This window comes from Carassius gibelio, chromosome A23 (assembly GCF_023724105.1).
Source record: "Carassius gibelio isolate Cgi1373 ecotype wild population from Czech Republic chromosome A23, carGib1.2-hapl.c, whole genome shotgun sequence".
NCBI classification, from domain to species: domain Eukaryota; kingdom Metazoa; phylum Chordata; class Actinopteri; order Cypriniformes; family Cyprinidae; genus Carassius; species Carassius gibelio.
The window spans coordinates 6955973-6979519 of NC_068393.1; the positions used below are offsets into that span (position 1 = coordinate 6955973).

At 37.8% G+C, this 23547-nt stretch overlaps 1 protein-coding gene across 2 annotated transcripts in view; it reads left to right on the plus strand.

Moving 5' to 3' along the window:
• Positions 1-23547, plus strand: part of LOC127945165 (transcriptional enhancer factor TEF-5) — a 41361-nt gene that overhangs the window by 13792 nt on the left and 4022 nt on the right. The window contains exons 2-10 of one of the 2 annotated variants that reach the window (XM_052541755.1): positions 449-699; positions 15725-15789; positions 18667-18729; positions 21196-21324; positions 21409-21452; positions 21528-21592; positions 21665-21801; positions 23035-23208; positions 23300-23443. In XM_052541755.1, the coding sequence (XP_052397715.1) occupies positions 561-699; positions 15725-15789; positions 18667-18729; positions 21196-21324; positions 21409-21452; positions 21528-21592; positions 21665-21801; positions 23035-23208; positions 23300-23443 (960 nt within the window). In that variant the 5' untranslated portion in view covers positions 449-560. Of the gene's footprint in view, positions 1-448; positions 700-15724; positions 15790-18666; positions 18730-18830; positions 18894-21195; positions 21325-21408; positions 21453-21527; positions 21593-21664; positions 21802-23034; positions 23209-23299; positions 23444-23547 lie in introns of both variants that reach the window. The other variant, XM_052541753.1, reaches the window with a different exon arrangement.

Here is a 23547-nt window from a genome sequence, read left to right on the forward strand (position 1 = left end):
AAAATAAATAATAATAAAAATGGTATCAGAATCGGCCGATACTTAGAATTTTCTGGATCGGATCAGATCTGAAAAAAATGGTATTATTGCATCCCTACACTGCACTGGATTATGGGAAATAGTGCTTCAGTGAGTGTATACCAGTTATACACACGAAATTGGAGAGGATTAAAAGTAGTGAATGAATTTAGGGAATTAACTTGTTCACTCAGAATTCGGACAGCACAACAAAATGGCCGATATAGTGCACTATATAGGTGATAGGGAGCAGTTTTGGATACAGCTTCTGACTGGTGGAATTTTCTACATAGAATCATAATCTCGTTTTTCTCTATTTAAATAGCACCACACTGGTTTGACACAATGTGAGGGATTTATTTATTTTAATTTACTGATGTTGATAATTCATTTATTTATTGATTTGTTATTCGTTCTATCTTTCTCCTAGTCCTGGGTGTGAGGGCTCACGTAGGGGCCCAGGTGGAGCCGCCACAATTGCAGCCAACGAGTGGAGCACCAACGGGAGCCCGGAGGAGGGGCAGGAGGATGGAGTGGATGGGATGGATAAGGCCGGAATGGACGGCGATGCGGAGGGCGTCTGGAGCCCTGACATTGAACAGAGTTTCCAGGAGGCTCTGGCCATTTATCCCCCCTGTGGGCGCAGAAAGATCATCCTTTCAGATGAAGGCAAGATGTATGGTGAGTCTTAAAAATGCTGAATATGCCTGTCGAGAGTCGCTAGATGTATTTACTTTTTGCTCAGGTCAGACCTTGCCGGCAAAGCAATTTAAACTTAATAGTAGAAGTCATAAGAGAGATTTTTTGAAGCTGTTTTTCAAATACTCCTAAAAAAAAAAAAAAAAAAAAAAAAAAAAAAAAAAAAATCATGGCTCAGCTATTTATTGCAGCAGTGCTGATATTGGGGAAAAAAAAACAAAAAAAAAAAAACAATGGAGTGTGACATTTTTCTCTTTATCATTGAGACATGACTCAATGATGATTTTAATAATAATAGTTATTAAAATACTTGATACTTTAAAGGAGTGGTTTCACGTTTGTTTGGGTTTCACAGTGTATAAATTACTACTTATGTACAGAGATATTTCTGGCTGCTACTAAGCACACATTTTCTAAAAGGAGGTCAGTAGATGATTGTTAACAGGTCAACTAGATTTATAGAAATCAATGTTCTTTTTTTACATAATTGAATAAATATTGAACTGAAAGAAATTATAGCATTTAAGCCCTGTTAATTTTAAAAGTTTTAAATAATCTATTTAAAGTAAAACAATAATATGAAATAATATGACCTTCATGATGTTGCAAATCATTAGCATGAACACCCAGTAATTAGTAAGGACTGGGCCAGTATTACACAATTTAGCATTGATAAACTCGACTTAATGTCCTACCCCTAATCCTTTTGTCAACTAATTTTGTTACCCTTCATGATTTGATAAATGATTGCTCACACAAATAAGCTCATTTGGATTTGAGGTGGTTTGACCTTTGACCCTCTCTGTAGAAAAGGCTTACAGAGACCAGCCCACATTCTTTTGTTTTTCCCCTTGGCTTGAAGGGGACACACATTCCACAACTCTGTGGCCTTTTCGTCCGCCATAATACTCTATCCACATCTGTCACACAAGCTCTAATCCCCCTCACAACAGATGAAGAAGGTTTGTTTCAACAGCCAGGCATTTTGTCCTTTTGTAGAAGCGCAATCCTTCATCTGTGTGTGTCCTCTTACCCCTCTCGTCAAGATCATCCCCTTAGACTCTCTTTACAAACAGCCCCATCCCAGACCAGTTATGATACTCCTGCCAGGACCCTGATGTCAATCTCCAAATGCGAACAGAGTCTCCTGATATGCCCCCCATCTCTTTTCCACCACAAGTGCACTCAAGTTCATCAGCCGCAATGTATACTTTGACTAGACAGCACTAAAATAGTCTGGCTATGTGATGCAGGCAGGAGAGAACTATCCTAGTGACTTTTTGGGTTGTTTTTGCTCTCTCGTAGTTTGCTGTATACATTTAGTAAAGTTTCATTGAGGAATCTTCACCATGTCTAAAAAATGTCAACTAAAGTAAACGATGAAAGGATGAAAAGACGTAATATGCTATTCAATTTCACCATATAATCTTTAGTCTAATCCCACCAGGTATGTTTAAATGTACTCATTTTAAAAGTTAGGTTTATATGAGCCCTAAATATTGTAATCTGATTCACTCTTCCATTTACATGATCATTACATGTATTCCAAATCTAGAAAGCCACTGTGATAATTTTGTGAAAGCTACTGTGTGTATTGCTGTTTTTGTCTTGATGACGTATCTAAAAAGAAAGCTGACAAATATGTCAGAAGAGGTTTTTTTAGCAAATATTCAAATAATATACAGTCTCTTCTTCTGGACAGTTCATAAGGCGTGAGGCGTGAATAATTATTCTCATGTTAAGGTGTACAGTGTAAGCTTAACTCTAAGAAAATTAATCAGATTCAAGCGTTAACATGCTTAATTTTTCATTTTGGTCAATTTATTTAGGTCTACACCTTACAAAAATTAAACACGGTTTTATCATAGTAAAAGTGTATTTTTGGCTTATTGATTACCATTTGTATAGCCACAGTTTCACTGCAAATACTGTGGTTAAACCATGGCTAGTGTAGAAATTATTTTTGCGGTTAATTTGTGGTTACCATGATTTAAATATAGTAACCATGTTTTGTTGTTGTTATTGTTTTTTTATGTGCAGTGAATTCATTGTTCATTTTCATTAAGTTCAGTCAGTTCTATTGAGGAGTTTATTTGAAGACTTTTCAGTCCAATTGAGCAATCAATCTGAATATAAGCTGATTAATTGGTTGCATGCAGATGTATTGGCTGTCAGGGGGCAGAAGCTTTAAAGGAGCTATAGAATGGAAAACTGTCTTTACCTTGGCATAGTAGGTTCATAAGTGTTCTGTACATGGGAATGACATTCCGTGAGCCTCAAACACCATTGTTTCCTCCTTATGTAAACCTTTTGCGTGCGAAAGACCACTGAAAAAGAGGCGAATCCCAACATAACACCGACTGTGACAGTCAGGATCATTAATGTTTATGTCCCCAACATTTGCATAACATACACCAGCCCCTCTAGGTCAGCCGGACCTGCAAAGCTGAATCAACGATGCAGTGTTCCCAGATGCTGCTATTAAAACAAACTAAAAACGGAATTCAAATAAAATAATCAAAAATTATTTTGAATCTTTTCCAATTAAGATAAAGATATCGCTGACCCTAAAATACAACTTCCTACTTTATTAACTTTCTAAAGTGTCAAAAAAAGTGGAAAAGACAAGTCCAAAAATGCTTATTACAGCTGGATCTGGCAATACGAATGGATCTCACAACTCTCTCAAGTCTCGTTCACTCCGCCAGTGTCTCACAGCGATCATGTTCATCATAATATCTCACAATATCATAATATTTCTCAAAATATATATCTTAGTCTCTTAGCCACATATCAGAGAACAATGCATTCTATGGCACCTTTAAGTAATGTTTTTCAACTATTAACAGGCCTAAATTTTTATCCATACATTTAGTTGGTATCAGAATCCTAATTGTAATAACAAGGTTGCCAACTCTCGTGCATCTGGTGTGACACTCACGCTTTCAGCATCAATCTCACGCTGAAGTCCAAGCGTGAGTGTCACACCAGATGCGTGAGAGTTGGCAACCCTGTAATAAATTGCTAAACCATCTTGTGTTAGCTCTGTTACAACCCTTATGAAAGGAAAATATATTTACCAATATATTTCTTAAAATATATTGTGATATATTGTAATATATTATTTTCCCTTTTTATTTTCTAATATTTGAATACATTTAGTAATATATTGATGTTAAATATATTATATAATATATTGCGAAATATACAAATGATTCCTGCTTTCAATATATTGCAATATATTGGAAAAAAATAAATATATATAAGAATATATGCCTAATATATTACTGTCACAGTTTACGCTGCCAGAAGAAACACGGAGCCGAGGATAAACGAAATAAGGCTTTTAATATATACAACTCATGGAGCACAGCGATAGACACACGTAAGTGAGTGAGTTAGTAGCAAGTGATGGGACCCGACCAAACAGAACTGAAAGGACAAGGCTTATGTACAAAAGGATAATTGGGGAAACACAGGTGGATGGCATGACTAAATTAACAGGGACATGGAACACATGAGGAATAGAATAGACACACCTGGGAACTAATCAAACCAAACACGGAAAGACACGAACTGGGTCACGGGCAAAAACACACTAAATGAGTCCAGGTGTGACAATTACATAATATTTTCCAATATACTGCAATATATTTTAGTTTCATAAGGGAAACCATAGCGAGCTTGTGGTGAAGCAAGGTAACCATCATGGAACTTTATTTGTGACTGATCTAAAACAATATACATAAGCAACAACTTGCATAATGGTCACTCATGAACTAGTATCTAGAATAGAGTTCCTCACATCAACCACATGGAGATTTCGGTTTGGCATTAGCATGATGCTAAGTTAACATTGTTGTTCTTTAATGATCACAAATAATACATGGAGCACACAAATATTTAATTAAATCATCAATGTTTAATTAAATTTCTGAGATTGCCTTTTTGTGTGTTCCAGGCATGGGAAAAAAAAAAAAAAACAGTTTTTAAAAATTCTATTAAAGCAGCTCTAAATAGAGGCCAATAATAAACAGTCTATTTTCCAGTTAACTTTAACAGTTTAGGACTACATACGAAATAGATGGGCAAAATAAGCAAAAATAAAGGTTGTCTTTTATGCCAGGAACACACTTATGATGCCTTAAAATGCTATGTATTGTAGGCAGCTCGCAATACTTTCCTCTAGGAATATTTTTTTCTCAGGTATGCTGTGGAAACTCAAAGTTCAAGTTTTATTTTGTCCTAATCATCTGTTCCTGCTGTCTTCTAACAGAAAGCAGTTTTTCTAATAAAGTTCACTCTCATTGCACTGTGGAAAGACTGGTTAAACAATTTGATGTTCCCATCCAGTGTCTGGTTGCTATAATGAGCTTGATTTGTCATCATCCCGCAGCTCTGATGTCTTGCCAGTTTCTTGTTTAAAGTCTCAACCTGCAATCGTTTTAGTTTATCGCCAGTGTGTCAAAGCTGTTTGAGAATTTATATATCAACGCTAGCGTTTAGCAAATTATCTCAAGGTCTTTTCTGAATTAGGCTAATTTGTGGCTCTGTTCATCATTACGCATGCTTTTATGTTAGTAGTAGCTGTTTGTTGAGCTTGTTGATAGTTACGGTTGTCTGTTTTCAAGTGAAGTTTTGAATTAGGACCATCTCAGTTGCACAAGCTTCTCAGATGTGATGGATCCTCTGAGGAGATATCACAGAGAACTGCTGTTCCTCCATTTGTGAGATTAATCACAAATCACAGCCCTTTTGCAAAAGATAGGTGGAAATGTTCTATAGGAAATGTCTGTTGCATAGTGGTATACACTGTGGCATAGTGGTTAGTTAACATTGTGCTATGGTGCTCATGTGGATGATGCAGGTTCAAGCCTGACTTTTGATATTTCCTGATCCATCTATAGGCTTCATTACACATTTTATAGGTGTTCAACATTGTTAGTCTGTGTCAAAAGTGTTAACCTCTGCTGTAAATGGGTGCTGTCAGAATTAAAGTCCAAACAGCTGATAAAAACTTCACAATAATCCACAAGTAATCCACACAGACTTGATGGATTTGTTACTTACAAACACACAACTTTTTATTTCACAAGACATTAACTGATGGACTGGAGTGGGGTGGATTACTTGTGGATTATTGTGATGTTTTATCAGCTGTTTGGACTCTCATTCTGACGGCACCCATTCACTGCAGAGGATCCACTGGTGAACAAGTTATATAATGCTGAATTTCTCCAAATCTGTTTTAATGAAGAAACAAACTCATGTACATCTTGAATGGTCTGAGGGTGAGTACATTTTCAGCATTTTGGTGTGAACTGTTGCTTTAAATGAGGAAAAGTGCTGAGGAAAGCAACAAACATTAAGGCCCAATCCCAATTCTATTTTATACCCCTTCCCCTACCCCTTGTCCCTTGAAACTGATTGTCAAGGGGTAGGGGAGAACATATTCCCCTAAGGATCGGGACACCACTACTATGCCGCCACATGTCATCATTCGTCGTTTACACTTACTGGTGTGCATTAGAGCCTTTAATTATCCTTCTGTATTAAAGCGCTGCTTACTGACACACACACACACACATCGGAAATTGCGCAGCTCACACATCCAGGAGAAAATAAACTTGCCAACGCTGCCCCACGACTTTTATTAAATATAGTTTAAATACTCAATCGCTGTTTTTAAGTAAACTCACTCTAAAAAGATAAAAGCACAGACGCAAATTTCTCTTTCTCTCTCTCTCTCTCTCTCTCTCTCTCTCTCTATCTCGAATAGGCAATATTTGAGAGAATGTTTTAGCAATTGTCTAATTATTGGGGGGATTAGTCTACGGCAGTTATTGCCCTGATCATATGCTGTGGCACTATCATGCAGTCTGTATTGATATGACGTTAGCAAATATTAGCGATTTTTTGCAAACATTTCTTTGAGTAACATGGCCGTTAATATGAACTCACAATTTAATGTAAAATAAAACAAATGATTACTTTTTGTTAAAATCTTTATTTATGCCAAAAAAGCTTACATTTATGTGACTTTTTGTTCGCTGTAGCAGCCATGTTCCCAAGATAATTCATACCCCTTCGTTAGAAGTTTGGTACTGAAAAATCTTTGTTTGAAGGGCTATCTGGCCCTTCCCCTTACCCCTACCCCTCCAACCAAAAGAGCATCGAGACACCCCTACCCCTTCATGTGAAAGCGTGAAACGGGGAAAGGGGAAGGGCTAAGGGGTAGAATTGGGATTGGGCCTTAGACTACAGGGATCTGGAGGGACTTAAGGGTCAAAGGTGAAGGTTTGCTCTTCAGGGGTTGTCAAAGGTCAGGGCGTATCCTTCCATGTTTCAAAGGGTTAGAAGAGTTTAATTGTAGTGAGAAAGATGTACATGTACATCTTTAGATGTTCTTCACTTCAGATAAATACAAGTCTGAAGTGGTATTATGAGATGGTATCATTTGAAAAAGTTTTTGACCTTTTGATCTCTCTTAGTGGAGATGAACCAACTGTCCAGTTGCCTCATGCTCCAGGTCGAATGTTTTGACAATTCTGGTGTGTGTTCATATCTGTTTCAGAACGAGTCAAAACATGTTCGGCATGATTGCCAGTGGCTCAGACAGGATCTTCCGGAAATGTTTGAACTCACAAATATTTACACATACTGTTTGCAATTATTTCCTTTGCCCATCTACGTCATACTTCATAGTTGTTATAGACGGTTTCATCGGGCGCACGCGCCTGGACCTAAGTTAACTTCCGGTCTGTGTTGTGTATATCGGTCTGGCTGCGGTGCCATCTACAAACGCAGTTAAAGCCAAGGTGATGAGTAGACTGAAGTTGAGCTCAGGTGGCTGTGCTACGGGATGTGTTTCCCATACATTTATTTATTTTTGGAGACTCGCAACAATTTTAAAACTGATCGATTTTCAAAAAGGCTTCGTTAAATAAACATGAGTAACGTAACCTTACGTAACGTACTGCACGTTTAATAATAATAATTCCTTACATTTATGTTTAAATATCAAAACGAGGCACAGGTGTTTTTATATCGCTGTATTTCTGAAAGAAGATTTGCATGTTATATGCGTGATAAAGCAATGTGTGAGCGTACCAGCTCTGCTTCGTTTACAGCTGTTACTGGGGAAACCTCTATTTCTCACGCTTTATGTCTATGCTTTAAAACATCTCCTGTTGGCAAATAATGAATTAGCATTTTCATTAAGTCCGCCTGATCCACACAGAAAACACATTTTGTTTGTTATCAAAAAATATCTACTCTAGAGGGACTTGGCTGTTGTTATTGATTCTATTTGGAGTCTACCGGAAGTTAAGTTAGGTCCACAAAAGCGTTCACACGCATTAACGTTTGTTTGTGTTGATGCCGTTGAAACAGTCTATATAAATATGTATACATATTGCTAGTGACTTATAGTAAGCTTATAATTGCATGCATCTCAAGTAAGCACCTAAAGTACCAGTTTCTTTAGAAGGTAATTCAAGTTTCTGTTCTATCCTCTTCCCCAGCATATAGTTCTAGAAAGAGTGTAACTATGTGACATTTATTGTTCCGAAGGTATGCCGTAACAGAATTGCATATGATAGTTGTCACTTTGCTGCTATTTTGTATTTAAAAGTGCACTAAGGAACTATTGTCCACTTTCAAAAATAAGTATTTTATTTTTTTTATCTTTACCTTTAAAGATATTTGTAACACTTTAATTTGAGGTAAAATCACTTTACAATAAATTAAAAGGCCACAAAGAAGAAAGTGCATTCTTCTTATATTATTTGCAAGTCTTTTTAAATGCTGAGTATTTTTTTACGTTGTAGTAGAAATTGTATTTCTGTCATCTGCACTGAGGAATATAAATGTTCTAAATGTATTAGTAGTATGTACTTTCACATGAGATAATGTACGCAGTCATGGTGTAGAAAAATGTGTTTTATAATGCAATGTTAAGATTATGGGCCCTATTTTAACGATCTGAAACGCAAGTGTCAAAGCGCGAAGCGCAAGTAACTTTGTGGGTGGGTCTCGGCGCTGTTGCTATTTTCCCGGCGGGATAAATGGCTCTTGCGCCCGGCGCAAATCTAAAATGGGTTGGTCTGAAGTAGCTTCATTATTCATAGGTGTGGTTTGGGCGTAACGTGAAATAAACCAATCAGAGCGTCATCCAACATTCCCTTTAAAAGCAGGTGCGTAAGTTCCATTATGGATTGCTATTATTATGGCGTATTTACCAGGCGCACGCCAGGAGCGGTTCACAGCCGAGGAGACTGATGTTCTTGTAAGAGCAGTGAAAGACAGAGAAGTTGTGTTGTATGGGGATGGGAGAAACCCACCCAAAATTGCGTCGGTTAAACAGGCATGGGAGGAAATAGCCACAATTGTTTCATCGATTATTTTCCTGGTTCTTGACGGACAAACATATTTGTCAGATGTCCTTACATAGCCTATATGTCTTGCCACTATTGGGCAAACAGGTCTGATCCTTAATTACTACAATTAGCCTGAATAATTTGTAAGCTAGATTTATGCCTATTTTTTCACATCTTCGTGGCACACCACAATGATTTCCGTCATCTAATGTGTTAATATTTTTTTTTAGTGTAACAGTTTATGATTTGCAAAAATAACTGTTGCATCTGTGTAGATTACATGAGCAAAGTGTATGCGCGTTGTGCACGCTATACATTATGGTCAAGCATGCACCCTTAAAATAGCATAATGAACAACGCGCAACGCGCCACTGACTTTAGACTAGGTTTTTTCTGGTCAGTGGCGCAATTGTTTAATGGAACAGCAAAATAGCACCAGGGATTGTTTGCGCCGGAACACGCCTCCTTTTTTGCGCTGAACCGCCCAGGGAGCGCAAGTTCATTCACTAGTTTAGCAACGTGCTTCTGTGGAGGGAAAAACGCGCTTTGCGCGGGTGCAAAATAGGAATGACACATGCGTCGGTGTACAAAGTCAATTGCGCTGGGTGCAAGATAGGGCCCTATATGTGCAGCTTAACACCACTTATGTGATATCTGGCACATTCAGTCATGGAATCAGTTATTTAAATGGGTCATATGATGCGATTTCAAAATGTCCTTTCTCTTTGGAGTGCTCTTGGTGAATAAAAAAGATCTGTGAAATTGCAAAGACTAAAGTCTCAAATCCAAAGAGATATTCTTTATAAAAGTTAACACTCGTTCACGCCCCCCTGAAACGGCTCGTTCTAACATGCCCCCACATGTCTACGTCACTATGTGGTAAGATTTGCATAACGCCGCCCAGATGTTCACGCAAAGAAAGAAGGCGTACCTGAGGAAATACATCAACTTTGCACTGTGGATTGCCGGATCAGCTTTCACCATGGGCAAAGCGGCGTCCAGCCTGTTGTCGTAACATGTGGTTGCTGCAAGACCAAGGTACGCTCCTTCGTAGGATCCACCTGCCACACGGTTCTCAAGCCTGCTCACTGCTCACTCTAGACCACGGCTCACTCTAAGCCTCCGTCCTTCGCTCACTCAAGGCCGCGGTACTACTTTGTTTTTGCCTTCCATAAGAAAACACGACTAGAAATCCTGTTTATATCACGTTTATAATGAGTTTTATGTTTTTGTCTCGTCGCTCCGGCCGGACGAGGCTTCACAATATGTTAAGAGGCGTAACATTTCCGTCTCAGTCTTGAAGCTTTCGGCCAATCACAACACACTGGATAGCTGGCCAATCACAGCACACCTCGCTTTTCAGATAGATGAGCCTTGTGAAAATCTATGCGTTTCAGAAGGCGGGGCATAGATGAAAAACAATAATGTACAGTATGTGGAAAATAATGTTTTTTTTTTTTACCTTAAACCGCATAAACACATTTCATAACACCAAATACACAAAATAATGTACTTTTTAGCAGCATCATATGACCCCTTTAATGGTGAAAAATATGTCTGTCTAGGGTTGTTTTGTAATGGCAATGATAACTGATAATGTATCAGTTTTAAAATCATTTCCAGATGCTTCTTCTGTGCCAACAGGTGTCAGTATAAATCCAAGGAATACCATTTTATTGGCCATTGAAATAATAAGAAAGATTTATTGGTGTATAATTAGGTAACATTAATAAACAAACTGGACAAAGTTCGGGAGTTAATGGGTATAGGAGTTTGGGAAAACCTGAATTCAAAAACACCAGTACAAAAATGTGGAGTTTTCATTCAGGTTACGCTTGTCTGTAGAGAAGGTCTCCAGTCTAGTGTCTCCAGTGAAAACATCCAGAAAAAAAACAACATTTGGAATTACTCTCATTTCCTTGCGATTAGCTGGAACATAATACAGCACATCTTGCTGTATTGTCTGAGAATCATGACTTGAGTGGACTGGCACCAGTTCTGTGAGAATCTAATTTGAATGGCATGGCACCTGTTTTTGATTGGCCATTGGTTTGGGTTTTCCTTTGATTAGCCGTTTTCAATCTCTAACTGCGGGCCAAAGTTAACAGGTGGGTGGTGGGTGAGTTGTTAAAAAGCAGGTGGTTTTGCTCAGCAAACTTACACATCTGGTGGAATGGAGGGTTAACCAGGGTGAATTTTGGGAGGAATCTGTCATGTTGAAAAATTATCCATGAAAGAGAGGGAAACTAATAGAGGCAAGGGGCTAATCATCATCCTCACTGACTTCTTTCTACAGTCTTATTGCCAAGTGACCCACAGGGCAAGTCCACAATGTCCTGCAGTCCTGAAATTATTTTAGCACTTCCAAATGGTTATGTCAACAGTACTGACATAATTGAAAAGGAGAGCTCAAGCATGGACTCACCTTCACATATTTGTCAATATAGCCCAAAAACATATGCAAACACTATTCATTTGCCATGGCTCCCAGCTGGAGCGCAAGTTCCCCATTCTGATTTCAGGAAAGGAGGATAGGCCAAAGCCATTAAGAAAGGTTTTTTCTTTCCTTTTTTTTTCTTTTTTTGGAGGGATAAATGTGTACTAAGCAGTTTTCAGTTCACTCCTGTTTTTCCTGGACGTACTTTAGAGGAATCTGGGAGCAAATCAGCACTTTCCTCTGGCACAGCCTCAGTCATATTTGCAGAGGTATTTATGCAGACATTGATACGGAGTGGATGTTTAACTGGCCCTTTTTTTACTCAGCACTTGGTAAGTGGAATGATCAGCCTTTAATTTTCCTAAAAGTCAGGTAGACAATTTTAGCTCTTAATGAAACAAAAAGACTTGCTCTTTTGTACTCTGAGGTAATTGTTTTAAAGAGCCCTTGTTGGATGGCTGGGTTTGCTTCACTGCAGGCTTTGTCTGGTAGACTTCAGTTGGAAGCAATTTTATTTGTATTTTTTACATGCAGGATGTTAAGGGGAAAAGGCACAGAGGCCATGGCGACACTAATACGTTTTCGTTGAACGTATTCCATCCACACTGAGATGCCGTTTTTAGTCACAGAAAACTAAGCTTTTTGAAAACACTCTCCAAAGTGGATCAATTTGAGAACACTGTTTTCGTGTTGTAGTGTGGACTGTGAAAACGGAGGCTTTTAAAAACAATGACGCAAGTTTAGTCATGTTACACATATTATACCAAAAGATATCCGCGTTTATACTGGTATTGTGCACATTACAGTATGTTCTATGCACTTTCACACTTTTGCTATAGATGAGTTACTTGGTACATTCACATCATAATCCTGCAAAGATGAATGGAAATATACTCATGATAGCTTTTTGTGGCAAAACATTAGGGTAGTTGTGTTTTAGATCAGACATACAATCGTGAGTGTGTGCGACCTGGTTCCGTCAGTGAATGATGAGTTATTTTCATAAATTAAAATAATCCTTTCAGAAAAACGTTCTGTGTGTATCACAAACAGTGTGCTTTTTGTTAGGCTTTACGCATGCGCAGAAAGCAAATTTTATGTTTTCTGATGTTTCAGTGTGGATTAGACACTTTTGAAAAATGCTGGTGTGGACAGAGAGTCCAGTATCCAGATTAATGTAGATGTAGCCAGAGACACAATGCAGGTCCAGTCCTGCTCTTGGAGAGGCACTGTGCTGCAGAGTTCAGCTCAAGTCCTAATTAAACACACCTGAACCACCTAATCAAGGTCTTCAGGATTTATAGAAACTTCAAGGCAGTTGTGTATATCTGCAGGACTCTGGCCTTTCAATAGCAGGATTGGACAACCCTGCCTTTAGAACTGAGCTAGTCATCATAAAGTTGCAAGTTTGAGTCCCACAAGGGACAGCCAAGAGGTATTACCATTATGTCCTTAAGCAAAGCATATCGTGACACCTGCAGGAAGGAGCCTCTAGTTACTACAGTGGGATTGTCCTTGTAAAAATGTCCTTGTACTGTAAATCACTTTGGGTAAAAGGGCTACTTGCAAAGAACCCATGAAGTATCCTTCATAGATGACTCTACATGCGTGTGTCTGAAGCCAGAAACATCTGTGTTTCCCTTTCTCTTTCCACTTATCCTTCAATAAGTCCTCCTTTCATTTCTGTCTTTCTCTAGCCCATTTCATACTGCGATTCCAGAAAATACATGGGTAATGTGTCCTGGCAATTGTTCCCGTGTTGCTAGCTTTTGCTCCTTTCACACTGCCAGTGATTAGCTGGAATATGTGCATGCGTTCACACACAACCCGTAAACTTCCCGTAACGACACGTGACATCAGGATTTGACGTGTAATGTACGAGTCGAAAATACTAGGCACGTTAACTTTAACTTAAGCTAGCATATGATCTCAGCATCAGCGCGGAAAGTGAGGAGCTAACTGATCTCTGCTTCATTACAGTTTGCACATATATTTTCGTCATGAATGTTGATCTGCCTTTAAAACACCCAGTAAAAAAGGTGCGTGATAACGTGCGTCATCACTACAACACACCCTTTACGTCATTAGTTCTGGCTTTTGTTCACACAGCGCTCGTTCCGGGACTGAACCCGGCAATGTTACAAGGTCCCCGACCCGGGATCAATCTCGGAATCAATCCCGGGACGGGTTTGCATTCACACAGAAGGCGACCCGGCAATGTTCCGGCAATTTTCCAGGTCCAACCTGCTGTGTGAATGGGGATTCTGTCTGCTGACTTCTTCTATACTCCCTGATACAGTGTTCCAGTCTTATCTTCCTTCCCTCCTCTCCAAGCCTCCCAGGAAGTGCAGTCATTCTTTTAGGGTCGTAAATACTCTATTTGTGGGCATGTAGCTTTAAGGGGGACTATGGGTTAGGTGCCCTCTGAAAGCTTTTGGCTGGGGTTCAGGAGTTCAGGGCTGCTTAAAATCTGAAAATGAGCCAGAATTTCAATTTTTTTTTAGAGTCTCCTCTGTATGTCTTGAGCTGAAGATGTTTGCCCTTTCTTTTACACTTGTTCTGTCTATCACTGTCTGGATGTTTCTCTCTCATTAAGGCTGTCTGAATGGCTAATCCACTTTGACATTCGCATATGTTGTCATTTCATCAGTAATAGATAATTAAATTAAATTGGAGAGGCTCTAATCTGTTCCGGTTGGTGTGATAAATCATTGGATAACTCTAGTAACATCTTAGTATTAAGCACTCACCGCATTTCAACTCTCAAAACGGGTTGACACCAAGTGGGGTTACTCTTTTGTACTCTACTGTACCTCAGAGAACTATTTTAGTCTCATTAAGAGATAAAATGATCTACCTGCCTTTTTGGTGGCCTGGAATGAGAGTTTAGATGGTGAAATATAAATTTCCAAAAGCATATTTAAATACAGGATAAATATAAATGCCCAAATAACAACTGGACAATCTACCGGATATGTGTGTGTGGGTAGTTGTATATATGGTAATCTTAACAATCTATATATTTGTTTTAGTAACTGATTTGGCCGATCTATCACCATTGGCTCAGTCAAAAATTGGTTTATTAATTGTCTAATATATTAGTCTATAACCACAAAGAATCTACCGTGATAGGAAGTGGATCCTTTTCCTGAATTCTGGCATCTTCAGCACCACATAGGAAACATGGTGCTTTATTTATATTTGGGTTGTCTTATCAGAGATCTCTTCATTTGTTTGCATATTCACAATGTCCAAACAAGTTGTTTGCTGGCGACATGTTGTATATGAGTCCCTGGTGTTATATGGCTTGCGGTCAGGGAGCAGGGTTTCATGTATTGGGCTTAGGTGGTCTGACTGTCATTGAGTGGGATGCCAGTGGGAGGGTGGGGGTGTCAAGAAAGATACACTTTTGAAACTTTGCACAGCTGTTCACAAGGTCAACCCTTTATAAACTGTGATGCAATCCTGTTTATCTCTTGACCTCAATGTATCTCCTTCCTTGATTCCCGTCTCTTTATCATCATTCTAATGGCTGTTTACAAACTGATTTTTTTTATTGTACTTTTAATAAATTTCCCTTTGTATGAAAACATTTGTCCACTTAGAACAGCTTGAGTGGTCAACACCCTGACACATGGTGGCCCTATTTTTTATTTTCTGTTTTGCCAAGTCACCCCCCATATCGCCTGACTCTTCTGTCACAAGCCTTGTCTTTCAATGGTCTATTAATAAACTAATGGTCTCATAGGAGGCTTTACACCCTACTGTGATATTGCTGGTGGAGGCACTACAGCATTTCGTGTGCTTTTCTGTGCATATGGGTCTTCGTTCCCAATAGCTTTGTATAAAAGTTTGAATTTACATGTGATGAGAAAAATATTCATAATTTTTCTTTTGGAAGTCACTTTTATCGAACCCAAGGCCTTGCGGTGTGAGTGCAATGCTCTAACAGTTGAGCTACTGCAGCAGAAAAAACAATGTGTTTATATAATGAATTGAAATTTGTTATATGCTTACACAATTTTTTTATAATATTTAATATCTATATTTAGTTTCGCCATTATTATTATTATTATTATTATTATTATTATTACTGACACTCCACTCAGTCCTTTATTAATCAGCTGCTTGTGTTAGTCAGCAATGCGTATATTTGCATATTTACTAATCTTGTGTTTCTTATCCTTTCCAGGTCGTAATGAGCTGATAGCAAGATACATTAAATTGCGGACTGGAAAAACCCGCACTCGAAAACAGGTAATGTGACAGCTTCTGTTAGCACTTGTTTGAATGAGTACAACAGAAGTCATATCAAAGTCAAAGATTATCACTATATTCTGATCTGAATCGATTATGATGCCTGTAATTGATTCAGTCATTAATCTTATATATCTATCTTTTTTTTTTTTTTTTTTTTTTTTGGGCTTGTTCAAGTTAATTTTTTTTAAGTCTTTTTGTTTCACTTGTTGAAATTTATACTGACACCTATTGGTGTGGATCTTGCAATGTGGAAAAGTACGGAGTCACCTGTAGGAGAAAAAAAATCAATCCGTCCCCTCAGTTTAAAAACCGTACTCACAAATTCATAAACTGTAGACCCTCGGTTTAACAAACCGTGCCCACAAATTTCCAAACCGTGCGCTCAGATTTTGTAAACCGTACCCTCGGTTTTTGAATCCGTACCCACAAATTCATAATCTGTGCGCACACTTTCGCAATCCGTTCTCTCGGATTTGTAAACCATATTCACGGATTCATGCAGAAAACTTCTACATACAGTTTTATTGAATATTATTATGTGGAATAGGTTTACAGCAAAGTGTCTTAAGTGATTCTCTATCAAGTGTAGTACGAGGTGGAATACAACGATTTAATAAGAAAGATGTCATCAAAATCTTGTTCAATTGGTGATAATCTTATAATAGCACTTGATTATTATTGTACAATAAACATGCCATTGTGACTTACTCTGGAGTAATTTTTTCCTCTTTTGTAAGTTGTTTTGGATAAAAGATTCTTATGCCTAACCTGTATAATAATATGTAATAATAATAAAAATAAAAATAAAGTTATTTTTATAATTTTAATTTGTTGGCTAAATAAATGAGTACAAGACAGTAAAATTTTTTGTCATAAAATAATTCATGAATTGCTTTATTTTTAAATAACCTTTGACAGCTTTGGAAATGCTTGTGTACAATTCTTTCTTAACATGAAGACTTATTTTTGTGATTTTATTATACTAAGCTCCACCCACCCCACCTGCCGGAGTTAGATGCATCTTTCACTGTTAGGGCCCTATTTTAACGATAAGAAACGCAAGTGACAAAGCGCAAAGCGCAAGTAACTTTGTGGGCGGGTCTTGGCGCTGTTGCTATTTTCCCGGCGCAACGCACCACTGACTTTAGACTAGGTTTTTTCTGGTCAGTGGCGCAATTGTTTGATGGAACAGCAAAATAGGACCAGGGATTGTTTGCGCCGGAACACGCCTCCTTTTTTGCACTGAACCGCCCAGGGAGCGCAAGTTCATTCACTAGTTTAGTTACATGCTTCTGTGGAGGGAAAAGCATGCTTTGCGTGGGTGCAAAATAGGAATGATACATGCGTCGGTGTACAAAGTCAATTGCGCTGGGTGCAAGATAGGGCCCTTAATGTTATTATTAAATAATTAGGCCAAAAATAACATTGCATTCAGTTAAGAGAAAAGCAACGAAAACATAACCGGCATATTAGTTGTTTTGTATTGCTTTTTACCCTTATTTTCTTCTTCTTTTTAGCGTTTATTTTTTTGGCCATAAAACACAGGCGGCTGTGTATTATCCTATTAGTTATTAATGTAAAATAACCGCTAAAAAGAAGACTATTTTGTGAATCATGGTCTCATTGGATACTATGAAAAATAATGTTTAATAAACCGAAATGAATCTGCCGGTGGGGGCGGAGCCACAAATGCGTGTCAGTTTACAAATCCGAGAGAACGGATTGCGAAAGTGTGCGCACGGATTATGAATTTGTGGGTACGTATTCAAAAACCGAGGGTTCGGTTTACAAAATCTGAGTGCACAGTTTATGAATTCGTGAGTACGGTTTGTAAACTGAAGGGACGGATTGCAAAACCGTCGCCACGGATTGATTTTTTTTCTCCTACAAGTGATGTGCGGGGCTCCGTACAAAAGCATTTTAGATTTATTTATGCTATTATGAGATTATCCCACACTGTTCAATTCTTTTCGTGTAAAAAAAAAAAACAAATAAAAAAAACAAACCTACTTAAAGGGGTAATCCACCCCAAAATGAAAATTTTGTCATTAATCACTTATCCCTCTGTCATTCTTAACACATAAAAGCTTTATTGTCTTTGGAACACAATTTAAGATATTTTGGACGCCACAAGGATACATTTTCTTTGTGTATTTATGCATTGATTTGAAAGAAAACAGCGCATCCTTGTGGCGCGGCTGACACAGAAGAGCGTAAGCAGTCTGCGTTAGCTCATATTCTCTAAAATGTTGCTACAGTGATGATGAGAGAGACAGTGGAGACTAATTGTTGAATAAAATCAACAAATTATTTTTGTTTTCTTCTCGTACAAAAATGATGGTCGTCACTTCATAACATTGATGAATCACTGATGGCAGATGGACTATTCTGACGATGTCTTTCATACTTTTCTGGACCTTGACAGTGTATTTTACTATGCAGTCTATGGGACAGTCACAAGCCTCCTGGTTTTCATCCAAACTATCTTAAATTGTGTTCTTAAGACGAACAAAGCTTTTACAGGTTTGGAATGACATGGGGGTAAATGATTAATGACAAAATTTTCATTTTGTGGTGGAGTACCCCTTTAATGCACCTTCAATATTACACTATAAATATAAAATGATCACCACAAGTGTCAGATCTGTGTTATTAACAGATAATTTGCCTATGTATGTAGTAGACGTCTAATATATCTGTTCTCTGCAAATTATGAAGCAGTGCAAATGTGCTGTTTTCCTGTGATCACTGAAACAGAAATGCTGTTAAAGTCAGGTTTATTGGTCACTTGGTCATTTTGACAGATTTGTTGTTATGATATATATACACATGTGTTGGATGATATCAAATGTGTGTGGCCCTGTTTTGCCTCAGGTGTCTAGTCACATACAGGTGTTAGCCAGGAAGAAAATGCGGGAATATCAAGCAGGCATCAAGGTATGGCTGTGCTGCCACCTAGTGGCTTCTTTTCAATGTCTCTCTTCTCTTTTCTTTTCTCCCTTCCTTCCTTCCTCCCTCCTCTGACTTCCTTCCTGCAGGTGTCTAGCCATCTGCAGGTTCTTGCGCGGAGAAAGTCTCGCGAGATTCAGTCTAAGCTGAAGGTATGCGGCTCACTGCAGTCTGCTCTGCTCTGCCCCGAGCTTTTCCTAATCTCACCAACGCTTCCTATCTGTGGCACACTCTAAATGTCATCATGACTTGTGATGTTTTTAGCTTACATGTTCCACAATGTGTGTGTTGTACAGGCATTCATTGAAACACATTGTGAGGGAACTGAGCAGCATGCTTGTAAAGTAATGTTGCCCTCTGCCGATTGAATATCGCATTGCTTTCTGTTGTGTCTACACGAAAAGGAATGTGTGTGTCTGACTAAACTATTTATTTGTTTAGTTATTGATTGATTTATTTATCCAACTCTAACTTATCTTGAACTCCATAACTCAAACCTGTACTCATCTTTACATCTTTCTGTGTTCACTTTAGTGAAACGCTGTGCTATTTAAATTTGGTGTAGAAGTACAAAAATATTGTTTTGATTTTATCACTTCTTCATGCATTAATCAATTCTCAATTGTGAGTATTTTTCATTTATTTTTTTCACCTAAAAAACAGAAAACTTCCTGGTTGTTGTGTTGTTTTTTCTTTAATTATTTTCCCCTCACTAACTATTTATTTATTGTTTGCATGTTTATTCCTTTATTCATTAATTTAAGGAGATGATAACTGTATCATTCAAATTTGTGTTCAGATTCTAACAATAGTAATAATAAATATAATTTTCAGTCATTTCCCCCGACTAACCATTAATTAATTAATTTATTTATTCTGTGATGTCCAGAATGTTTATATGTAAGTACATTTTTACAATCAGTAATTTCTTTCCTTCTTTATTTCTTCCTTTTTTTATTTATTTTCTAGCCGCTCTATAATGTCTGAACAACAGACAGATAGATAGATAGATTTGTGAGCGGAGTCTGGTGAGGAAGTAAACACATGACTTCCTTAATGTGTAATGGAGAACTATTGGTCTTATAAGGAGGTCACTGGTTTACTTTTTTTTTACTTTTACTAAGAGAAAACCCTGAGCTCTCGGTCCAGCTGTGCTGCTCAGAGTCATTTGATCAGTGTGTCATCTGATCTATTTGTCTCATCAGCACTTTTAACAGTTTCTCTTCCCTTCAATTTTAGGCCATGAACTTGGTAAGTGAAGTGTTTTGTAGTCTGCTTTATCGCACCCGCAGACGCTCAGCGTTCACTGGTTTGTGCTTCAGTTTGCGCGGTTCAGAGCTTTGGCTGCCAGTGTCACCCGTCTCATAGTTTGGATGAATTCAGCAACCACTACTGCTATTCTCTGTTTCAGTTTTGCCTTATATATTTGTTTGTTATAGCTGCAAACTTGGAACACTGCAAATTCGGAACAAAGTATTTTGAAAGTGTTTTATTCGTTGTCATTAAATCAATATAATAATTGTAAGATGGTATTATATCAGTGTTCTTTTGTTAGTCTGTTCTATAATAACTGTCACTTTGTATACTAAATTTTAAACATGGAATGTGCATGCTGTTCAGGTTTTCTGTGTAATACTGTGTTTTGTTTGAGTGGCTGCAAGCACAATAGCATGCATCACGTATCATTTGTGCCCTTTGTAGCATGATTTTGCATGTTTATCTAAACCATTTAGTTTAGCATGCATATACTGCTCTAAAATTGCACTATTAGTCACAAATTTGGGATCAGTAAGATTTTGTTTTTGTTTTCGAAAGAAGACTGCATTTATTTGATCAAATATAAAGTAAAAACAGTAATATTTAAAAAATGTTGTTACAAATAATATTTTATATTTCAATATACTTTTTGTAATCTATTGCTGTGATGCAAAGCTGAATTCCTCCAGTCTTCAGTGTCACATGAATGTGTATTTATTGTTATATTTTTATTATTTAATTATTTAGTGTTATTGTTGAATTGTTACTTTTTTTTTTTTTGTGGAAACTGTTATACATTTTTTATTAATCTTTTTTATATCAATGTCAAAATCTTTACTGTTATCAATATTAATAGAATAAATAAATAAATAAATAAATAAATAAACTTTACTGATCCTTAAACTTTTGGATTGTAGTCTGTATATCAAGTCTGCTTTTCATAACAATTGCAAATTACCATATATAAAAGTATGCTATTAATAATATTTATTATGTGTTGTTATTATTATTATTATTATTATTATTATTATTATTATTATTAATGAAAATATTTGGAACCATAACTGATATTATTTAAACTAATTATTATTTTAAAAAATTCCATTAGAGAAATTCATCTGAGATATTAGGAAAGGTCTGAAGTTTCTTTCAATCCGAGTTTGTGCATCTAATGAGCTCTTCTGGTGTCTTTCTCAGGATCAGGCTTCCAAAGACAAAGCCCTGCAGAACATGGCCGCTCTCTCCTCCGCTCAGATCGTTTCTGCCAGTGTGATGAAGAGTCAGCTGCCTCCTCTTCCTCAGCACCCCTACCCCCCTCCAGCCCGGGTAAGTTCGGAGCTTAAGTCCCCTTCTTTTGACCAGTTCTCTAACATCACCTTCAAACTCACATTGTCCTATTTTGTTGTCTAGTTTTGGCCCGGCCCCATCCCAGGACAGCCTGGACCTTCTCAGGAGTGAGTATTTCTGACATCTGAACCAATCACAGTGCCCTTGTGAGATCCTGCTGATCTGTCTCTGTGTTTTTCTAGCATCAAACCCTTTGCACCGAGTCCGTACTCCACCCTTCAGCCTCCACTGCCTACACCCATATCAAGTGAGAGCAGTTCTAGGGTTATTTCAATAGTGAACTCAGACCCGGCCTAAAACAAGCATGTTTCCCTGACAGGCTATGAGCAGTTACCCACCCCGCACCCCCCGAGCGCCTCTGCCATGCCTGTGTGGCAGGACCGGACCATTGCCTCCTCTAAACTCCGCATGCTGGAGTACTCAGCCTTCATGGAGCTCCAGAGAGACCCTGACACTGTGAGTCACACTTCTGCTGAGAAGATTAGATGTGTTAGCATTATGCTAATGCTAAAGTGTTAAGGTGCAATGTGGTTTCTACGTTGTTCTGGAAGGTTTTTGGCATGTTATTTTTAGTAGTTAAGGTGTTCTGGGCAGTTTCTAGAGCATTGCTAAGTGTTTGCCAGGATGGTTTCTTTAAAGAATGATAGCAGCATGCTAACAACATGCTAATAAATGCTATAAATCTGTTAAATCACATACACACACACAAACACTAGCATGTTGCTAGCATGCTATAGCCCCCCCCCTCATATATATATATATATATATATATATATATATAGACAGAAAGAGAGAGTTTCCTTCAACAATCAAACACAGATATTCACAGGATTTATCATTTATGTATAATTCTTCATATAGATACATTACACATTGAGTTTGTTAGTGCGGGTAACATACAACATCATGTTCCAAGATGGCAGATGTGTTGAGGTGTCTGCAAAAGTCAAATGTATCTTTACAAGCGTTACAAGTATGCTAAAACATGCTAGAAATATGCTAAAACCATAGTTTATTTAAAATATATTTTTTGTTACCATTGTTTTTGGTTTTATTTGTAGTAAAACCATAGTTAATTTCCATAAGGGAGCAGTGTGCGAAAAACATACTGTACATACTATAACATACTGTAAACATCTTTGCGACAACCTAAATCACGCTAGCAACATGGTGAAAAAAAATATGCTAGAAACATCCTGTAACTTTCAGAAAAGGCTTAAGACAACATTAAAGTTTATCTGCAAACCTTATCTGTCTAGTTTATGTACTTTTATAGAGTTTATGAATATTTTAGCTTTAACATTTTATATTTTCATGTTTTTATATTTTGATTTTAGTTTGTTTATGTGCTTTATGTGGTCGTTTACTTGAGGTTTTGCTTTTTAAATGGTTTAGTTTAGCGTTTTTGTTTTTGTTTTTTTCAGTAGATTTAGTACTTATTTAATTAGCTGCCAGAGCAACATTTCTAATTTCCACTGAAGTTTCACTTTACGTTTTTTAATCTAGTTTTTTATATTTCATTTTGTATTTCTGCTTTCGGTTACTGAAAATGATTTTGAACAGTTTTAGCCAACAACAGCAATACTGTCACAGACGAAAACAAACATATCAATTTTCAGGAATGGTGACGTTTCATGCATTTGTTTAGAAAGTGCGATAAAGGTTACCTCTTCCCCTGTTGACCCACAGTACAGCAAGCACCTGTTTGTCCACATCGCCCAGACGAACCCCTCATACACAGACCCTCTCCTGGAGGCCGTGGACGTCCGTCAGATCTACGACAAGTTCCCAGAGAAGAAGGGAGGCCTGAAGGAGCTGTTTGAGAAGGGCCCTCAGAACGCCTTCTTTCTGGTCAAATTCTGGGTGGGTTTTTACTAATGCAAGGTCTCCAGGATCACTAAGTTGGTCTGTGTGAGAGATCTTGAAACAGATTCTGGTCTGTAATGTGTTTCAGGCTGATCTGAACAGCAGTAATGTTCAGGATGGCGCAGGCTCGTTCTATGGGGTCAGCAGTCAGTACAGCAGCGCTGAAAACATGACCATCACTGTCTCCACTAAAGTCTGTTCTTTTGGGAAGCAGGTGGTAGAGAAAGTCGAGGTGAGGTCACTGTTCGTTCATAACTATTCACAGCGGTGTTTTTGTCATCTACTGTAGATGGTCTGTACTGACAACAGTGGTTTCTTGGACTTTTTGACCTCTAG